This window comes from Rhea americana, unplaced genomic scaffold (genome assembly GCF_003343005.1).
Source record: "Rhea americana isolate MKP2758 unplaced genomic scaffold, rheAme1 scaffold_134, whole genome shotgun sequence".
NCBI classification, from domain to species: Eukaryota; Metazoa; Chordata; class Aves; order Rheiformes; family Rheidae; genus Rhea; species Rhea americana.
This window is the reverse complement of record NW_028185417.1, coordinates 909,098-917,403: the sequence shown is the minus strand read 5'-3', so window position 1 is coordinate 917,403 and position 8,306 is coordinate 909,098. Positions and strand designations below refer to the sequence as shown.

Below are 8,306 nucleotides of genomic sequence, written 5' to 3'. Positions count from 1 at the left end.
TTGCAGTTCTGAGCAGGACATCTAATATCCTTGACAGCTTTTAGGTCAGCTCTGTGCTTTGAAGCTGAGTATCATTTATGTAAGGATCTGATCCCAAGTGAGTATGTTCCAAAGCAAAACATGTACAGGTACATTTATTGGGACCACTATAGTATACTGTAAGTATATATACTATACTATAAGTATAGTTGCAATCTGCAGCTGCATCTGTGGTCATACAGCCATGATCTCTGCCAGGCTAATCAGTATGTGTATTTTGCTGCATTGCACTAGCAATATTGCTTCCATTCTGGAGGAGGTTTGGTTGCTGGCAGCTTAGAGCACCCTGTATGAGACTGCAGATGACACAGTCGAACTACTTTGCCCAGAATGAGATGAACAGTAGAATCAAGGTACACCTCAAACACCACCCAGTACTCTCTTTGTGGGCTTATGGGTTTCTCTTCCCTGTCTCCAATCTTTTGTGTTGCCATTACCTTCGTACTGTATCATTTGTGAAGGGAGGTGCAGACTCAGCTTGGGGCAGATTTCTGTTTGTACCACGGAAGTTGTTTTCTTAACTCTTGTCAAAACAGTATATTTGATTTCTTTTTTCTCTGACATTCAGTGTGGGCACAAGTTTTCACTGTGATCCCATGATCTTCCTGATAGGTTACTGCTGTTAGTATAGAAACTATCAGCGCTTGAATAATTCAGAAGCTGCTTTGGAGAACGCGTTTATTTGCATTTCTCTCTGCAGATTCCATCTGTCAGATTTTGCTTTGTTACCTCACTTTTTAAAGGAAGATCTTGTGACTTTTTTTGCWGTACTTATATTTTATTAATTTAAATAATTTTACAACCTTACTGTTGACTCCAGCTTTCAGAAAGAGAAGAAAAGGAGAGAAAAATACTATCATCTGTAACATATACTTGAGGTTGGCACTGTTAATACTGAAAATTTACTATATGTTTTTTTCATCACCACCTTTAATCAGTGTTTCTTTTCCTTTCTCTAGCTAGTATTTAAGCTTTGTAAATTCTGTCTACACACAAAACTTACATTGTTCTAATTTCAGCATTTTTATAGGACAGAAATAAATACAGTTTCTCTAATGTTGAAGTACTGAATTGTACATGGCTGATGTGATATTCCCATTGAATAAAGCAATCTTTATTGATGGAAGGTATTTTTATGCCAGAAAATACGTCCACCTCAGAGGTTACTGTGATTAAATTTTTTTAAAAAAAAAACAAGCTTAAAGCAGTTCTGATTACAGCTTTAGGATTTTTTTTTTTTTTTTTAAGTACTGTCTTGCTGTGGGTTTTCTCAAAGAACTATCACATTGAGAATATAGTTTGAACAAAAGCTGTTTTTTTGTGGTCTGTATTTATCTTTTATTTTCATCAAAACTAATGTTTTTTCAGTATAGTGTCAAATAGAATTTGTTCTATAATTGCCAGTATTGGCTTTCAGACCTTTTGAAAAGATGTGTCATTTTCGACTGTATTATCTAATTTTTTTTTTTTTTAATAAGAGACTGGGTATTTTTAATAGTCTGACACTTAAAAAATTTATAGTAATTCAGTACCAGTATTGTACAAATTTTCAGTGTGCTCCTCCACATAATTTTTTTTTAATTATTAATTGTTAATATCCAGTTTGGAAGATTCCACTTCAACATATTACTCAATATTGTTCAGAACTGAATTCTTAGCCCAGCATTTTGCATAGAGAAGTGTGAGCATATAAGTTTGTTCATTTTATTCATTTATATGTAATAAAATGTTACTGTCATTTCATGATATATTTTGTGTGTGTGTGTATGTGTCTATATATATACATATATAAATATATATATATGTATATATACACATACACACATATATGTAGGATATTATTTCATACTTTTTCCAGACAGAGGAAGCAACAGTCGTCTGTGAACCAAGCTGACTTTAGAACTATAAAAGAATAAAAACAAGTTTGAATGGGATCTGTGTAGAAACACTCAAATGTGATTTTGAATGAACTATGATACACTGTGTAAATATAGAGTTCATTTGGCACTTAAATTGACTGTGAACTTACTTCTACCTTGCATTCTTTAGACTAGAGTAGAATTTTAAAATGTTAAAATATGTTGAAAAGCAATTTCTTGGTTCACATATTAGAAAAGCCCTAGAGCAACAGAAAACATGTCGGGAATGGATTTGGTTTCTAATTATATCAATTTTCTCCAACTGTCCTTTAGCCTGGATAGTGAATATTGTCTCATTTGTATATCGTGTCAGAATTGTCTTGTGGAAGGATCTGAAGAAATATACACTAATTACTTTACAGATTACATGGAGGTTGTGCCAGATGGAGGAAGTGTCATGGGGGAAAAAAGTACTAGCTATTAATGGTGTGTGAACTAATTAGAAATACATAGATAACTGAGAAATATAAAAATTCATCAGGGCCTTGAAAGTTAAGGCAAATCTTTATATTCAAATMGTATGACATTAGTCACCACACAGCTATTATGTTATCATCTGTCACAGTAATGTCTGATTCCTGATGTCTAACCTGTAAACTTACGAATAAGAAGATTTCTCAAAGGAATACGTATAATTCAAGTATCTGCTTTTTTTTCTAGGTCGATGTAGCCGTAGTGCATTTCACTCCATTGGTGCAACCACAGATACAACAGCCCTTTGAGCTAGTAGAAAAAATTGTTCAAAGTGTTTTTCAGTTTAGAAGAAAATACTGCTGCCGTGGAATTGAGTAAGAAAGAACCCTTAATGAGAAATTCTCTTTCAGATAATGTTTTGTAACTGCATCAGCTATTAAATCAATCAAGAAACACCCTTAGCGATGTATTTGAGTTTATTCACTCTGTTTACATTTTTACTGCTTAAAAGCCATCATAGTTTATCAGCTCTTTACATTTCAGAATGTTCTCTGGAGTGAAAAGTATGAAGTGTATTGCTTTCTGTTGAATTATGTTAACGATTACTGTGCATTTTTGTTAATGATGTCAAAGTTGTTAAAGTTACTGGGATAAACTGCTGATAGTTTATCTTTCTCAGAAATTGGAAAAAAAACACACAAAAATATAAGCAACTACACAAATGCTGTTGAAGTACAATTTGAACAAGAGCATATGTTGTTTGAATTAAGTGAAAGTCTAGAATTCTAAACTGAAGTTTGCGATGTGAAAGAGGAGACGTTATTTGGTCTGTCAGAAATTTTATTTATTTAGGGATAATGGCAAAAAGGTAACATTCATACTTCCATGCTTCCCTTTTATGGTATTCTATTGCCTCTTTAAATTTTATGCTGGATAAGGAGCCCTATCTAGCTGAGGAGAGACCACTGCAGCCTGTTCTCCAGGAGTCCTATTAAATTCTGGCATAGACACACTTGTCTGATTTGGTAGGGGCAAAGCCCTGCGTTCAGCATTGTAGGAATGTGCAACAAACAGTTGTTAGGAAACAAGAGGCATGCTGCTGCAATTTGGGCCCTCTGAGTATTGCTGGGCGTTGTTTTGGTTCTGAAACAGTCTAGATTTAGGATGGGCACCACTTCACTGAATTACGAGCCATGTATGTCTCTAGTATAAAGGCAAACATAGAATTTTACCTCTAGTTTTTTTGGAGGGAGAGTTTTGCTTGAGGTGGTAAAACACATTGGTATTTGTCAAACATTTGATCTAAAATCATACTGATTTGCCCATTTTGAGTAGGTCTTTAGATAATGAGACCCCCCCCCAACTCCAGATGAGTTGATATTTGATTTGCAGTTTTGTTTGTGAAAGACAGCATTAGCAAACGACATCTGTAACTTGGTGTGGAATATTTTTTGCCAAAGTTTTAAAAATTCATCTGTTGTGTAAGCTGAAAGGGCTAGTACTGCTTTGCATTCTTTTGAGGGAAGGCGCGGGAATCTGAACTTTTGGACGTCACATATCCCATAGCAGCTTATCGTGCTTTAGCCTAGTGCATAGCATGCAACTAAGAAACACAATCCTCTTATTCTTTAGCTGACCTGAAAAAAAAAAGAAAAAAAAAAGGCAAATTCTGGTTTATAATAGGGGCTATTGAGTTAGTTATATATCACACATACTGTATAAAAACAAGTTAATATGTGTGTGTAACTAACTTCTATGATCTGCAAGGAACATGGAATGTAAGAGTATACAAGCCCATGGCAGGGGTGTGTGTGTGTGGGGGGGGGAGAAGAATAATGAACTTGTTTGAGTTACTGTTCACAACAGAATTCACATGCACACTAGTACTCAAGATGGTGCATATTCTGTGCTTAAAGCATGATTAAGTGTTTTTGGCTCAATGTTTTAACAATTAATTCAGAGATGAGCTTAATGGAAGGGATATCAAAATCAGGATTGGTACGTTTCAGCCTTGCTGACCAGTATGCTGAAATAATGGTAACATGTCCTTGAGTGGCACATAGTTCAAACTAGGATAGGCTGAGAAATTTCTTCTCTTACCTGTCATTTTAAACCCTTTCTTAARTAAGTAAGTTTGTATTTCGTCTGCCCACAAAGAGCCAGCTTTCACTTACCTAAGCCTTTTAGACTAGCTTGTCCAGCCAACTTGTTAAAAAAATGGGGGGTGGAGGGGGCTGGGGAAAATGCATTGTAATAGATGCACAACATAGGTCTTACCTATGTATGACAGAAGCAGATGATGATCTAAAAATGAAATGTCATACTTCTTACTTACTTACCAAACATGCACAAGATTTCTTTCTGCCTTTCTGACTGAGCTTTCAGTAGTTTGTATAATGTATTTTTATGAGACATTGAAAAATATTCAAAAAAATATGAGACATTAAAATACTACTACTCATTAAGATTTGGGGAACTTGTAATAGAGGGGTGCTAATGCTTCTGACAGCAAACAGAGTACAGGAACTGATGTGACCTTTTTGTGATTAGTGACCAAGAAGTAAATAAAGTCTAACTCCTGGCACTTTTTCCAAGATGCAAATATTAAAAGTGAATGATTATGAAATATTCCTTCCTTTTGTTTCTTGGCTTTTTTTTCTGCCATTAGGATTGCAGTATTAATGTCAAATGATAAGTCTTTCCCATTGGAATGGAACAGTTGTCTCGAGAGTTGTATGGTTTGGATCTGATTTAGTTTACACAGTTTACTCTGTTGTTGCTTTTTAAATATAGGCTAATTCTAAGAAGGCTCTGTAAATTGCTCTTAATGTTAGCATAAACAGTCAGTCATGTGTTTAATGTGGGACATAAGTATATACTTTCCTGTGTTATAAATTGCATTTGTAGAATAAAGGGCCCTTGTGTCCATGTTTACTTAGGCAGTGAGACTTACTAGGATTACCAGAGCTAAGGTAACGACATRCTTAATACTAAACCTATATTAGATACAATCTCAACACTACTTTCTGTCTCTTAAGGGAAACTGAATAATTTGATTGCCTTTTTTTATTCCCCTTTTAGGATCTTGTTTCCTGAAAGTGAACGTTTGAAGAAAACAGAACAGCTGATGATGGCAGCAGATGTTGATCCAACTTTGCGTCCTGTTCAGCTCTCCATGTCACATTTCAGAAATCTGTGCAATGCATATAGGAAAATGTGTGATGAAGACCCAAGCCTTTTTGCATACAACTACAGAGAAGAATTAAGGCAGAAGAAGAAATTACCTAAAAATACCAGTCCCTCAGAACAGATTGAAGAAGAGAATCAGCTGTAACAGCTGTGATCTCAGCAGACAGATTTTTTTTTTTTTTAAGTCTTTGATCTAGAGGTGTTGATTCAGTAAAAGAAGATTTAAATATATTCCTACATCTGTGCATGTATAAAAGAGATACTTTTGTACTGGAAGTGCTGGAGAGAGAGGGCTTTCCCATTTTATTTATTCATTCCATTCAACTGTAGAAAAAAAAATGAAAGGACACTCCAGTTATAAGGTGTCTATAAGTTCTGTTTACTTCAGGGAATGGTCAGAGCACATACCAAAAGCAAGGTATGTTTCATTAGACATGTAATTGAGATACTTCTGAAATAATCAGTTTTGTATGAAAAGTGCATTATTGAATCAGAAGGAAAAATATTTCTTGTATTTCAGCATGTAAGATGATGTTTGGGTTTTTGTGTTCTTTTCATCCTGGAACATCCTATTGTGCACAGTAATTTAAAAAACAAAAGCCAAAACCCTTGTATAAATATACTCAAGTGACCGGCTTAAAGGAGGATAAAGTGCACAGATTACCTTAAGGTCTGCTAATACTCTTCTCATTTATGCCAAAGCAAAGAACTCAGGGTTTAAATCTCCAACTAGAAAAAAGCAGTACAATAAAAAGTAGAAAACATTGCTAAGTACAATACTTATTTGTCTTTTACTGTACAGGCTGGTAGAGAAAATAAAAAATACAGTCAAATAAAAGATTACAGTCCAAGCTTTGTTTTTGTATTTACATATATATATATATAAAGTATAAACAGCATCTTAAAACATACAAAAATGAAATTTCGGCACTATTGTGCACTAAAACACATTAAAATAACTTAATTCTGCTTTAAATAAAGCAAAAATGAAAACTAAAGAAATAAAATGCCCAAGGTATTGAAAAAAAATCACTTTGTAAAGCTAATTTCTGTTGTAATCTCCTCTGTCCTCTCACTAGCATCTTTTCCACATAACTTAAAATGCTAACAAAGCCATCCTTCCCCTACCCTCCTCAGGAATACTACAAAATCTCAATAACTGCTTGAAAGGGGTGAACTAATTTACAGACCTTGGCCAACTCAATCTATTTTTGATCCACAATAAATTAAAATAACTTAAGAATCCTTTACAGCTGTTTTTGTGGAAAAAAAATGTATTAGTGCACAAAATCAAATACATAGTAGTTTTCCTGCAGCTTCCATGAATTTCCTTGTTTTAAAGCAAAGTAAGTTTGTTGAATTTTATGTGGACTTAAAATGAACTATTTAAATATAGTGCTTAGAAAGCTAGGATTTTCCATGCCTCTCCACAGTTTCATAAAAACAGTCCTCATTAACTACAGATGCTAAGCTCTGGACACTAAATTCTCTCTCTAAAATAGAGTTCAGATCCAAGTTTGCAGCATCAGAATGACTGTCAAGGGATTGGTGACGTTCTTGCATTGCCAGTAAAGTTCCTCTGTTACGCTTTGTGCTGTTTACTTTTCTCTTAACTGGGCAGAAATGGCCACGCACCAGCTTTGGATGCTCATCTGTCTTGAAACTATCCCCTTCCTCATTTTCAGTGGCCYGATCTCGTTCAGAGTCAGTACTTGGTTCTTCTGAAATCTTCAGTCGTTGGAACTGTATTTCAATATCTTTAGTAGGGCTGCCTTTCTTTAGGCTCTGATAGTCATCATCATCATCATCACTGAGAATATCAGATTCCTTGACAAGAACATTGGAAAAGTCTGATGCACAGCTCTGTAAATGTTTATCAGGAGATGAATTTTTGGGCTCCTGTGTGCTCTCAGTGGTGTGGCAGCTGCTGCTCTGAGTACTGCTACTCAAGCTGCACTCATCAGAATCCTGGAAGTTACCTTTCCCTGTGTCAGTGTTCCACTCGCTACTGCAGGAGTTCTTCAGTACCTTCAGAGACCTCGTGGAAGCTGTGCAAAGAAAAAAAATCAGTTTTATTTGTTCTGCCAAAAGRTACTAGGATTATACTGTCAATCTCAATAGCCCTGTTGTAATTACACTGTATATAGTCTCTTTTGGTAATCATCCAGGGTCAGGTATGTCACCGTTCTGGTAGTCAGTGTAATCACATGTCAGATTTCTTTCCAACAGGGTTTTATGCTTGCTTTCATGTGCAGTATGTACAAAATAATGCAGAAAGTGTAGTAACGATTTACACAAATCTGTAGGAAAGCAAGACAGGGTCCGGTACCTCAAGGACCAGAGGGCCAATTGGAGGTTTGAGTGGAACTGTTCCAATACCTGTCATGTTACAGGAATGTTACAGACAACCAAGCAGGTGGAGCACTTGAAAGACTAGTAGCCAACACTTACTTACTTACTCATTTTGCTAAATAGTCTGAAGCCTGTGCTTAATTAGGGTATCTGATGGGGTGCAGATTTAGTGCACTGAGAGAAGCAAGATCCCTGCCTTTTGTCAGTTCTTTGAGCTTTAAATGTTACTACAGCTGAGTCATTGAAGAGAACACAGAGGAAAGAAGTCTAATACCACTTGCCAAGGGGAGTCCATTTCTACTCAGTAAAAGTGATTTGGAACTTACTAAGCTTTCACTTAATAAAGCTAATGACATGTCAAGGGTGAGAACACAGTGTGGGATATGGCAAGCT

At 35.5% G+C, this 8,306-nt stretch overlaps 2 protein-coding genes across 3 annotated transcripts in view; one reads left to right on the top strand and one right to left on the bottom strand.

Moving 5' to 3' along the window:
• TFB1M (transcription factor B1, mitochondrial) overlaps nt 1-6,399 on the top strand; it is a 32,804-nt gene extending 26,405 nt beyond the window's left edge. For both annotated transcript variants that reach the window (XM_085297986.1, XM_085297987.1), the window contains exons 7-8: nt 2,619-2,746; nt 5,454-6,399. In XM_085297986.1, coding sequence (XP_085154112.1) covers nt 2,619-2,746; nt 5,454-5,706 — 381 coding nt within the window. In that variant the 3' untranslated portion in view covers nt 5,707-6,399. The remainder of the gene's footprint in view (nt 1-2,618; nt 2,747-5,453) is intronic.
• The window catches only part of TIAM2 (TIAM Rac1 associated GEF 2), a 180,234-nt gene continuing 177,844 nt past the window's right edge, over nt 5,917-8,306 (bottom strand). Inside the window, exon 28 of the mRNA XM_085297988.1 lies at nt 5,917-7,609. Within this exon, the coding sequence (XP_085154114.1) occupies nt 6,969-7,609 (641 nt within the window). The 3' untranslated portion in view covers nt 5,917-6,968. The remainder of the gene's footprint in view (nt 7,610-8,306) is intronic.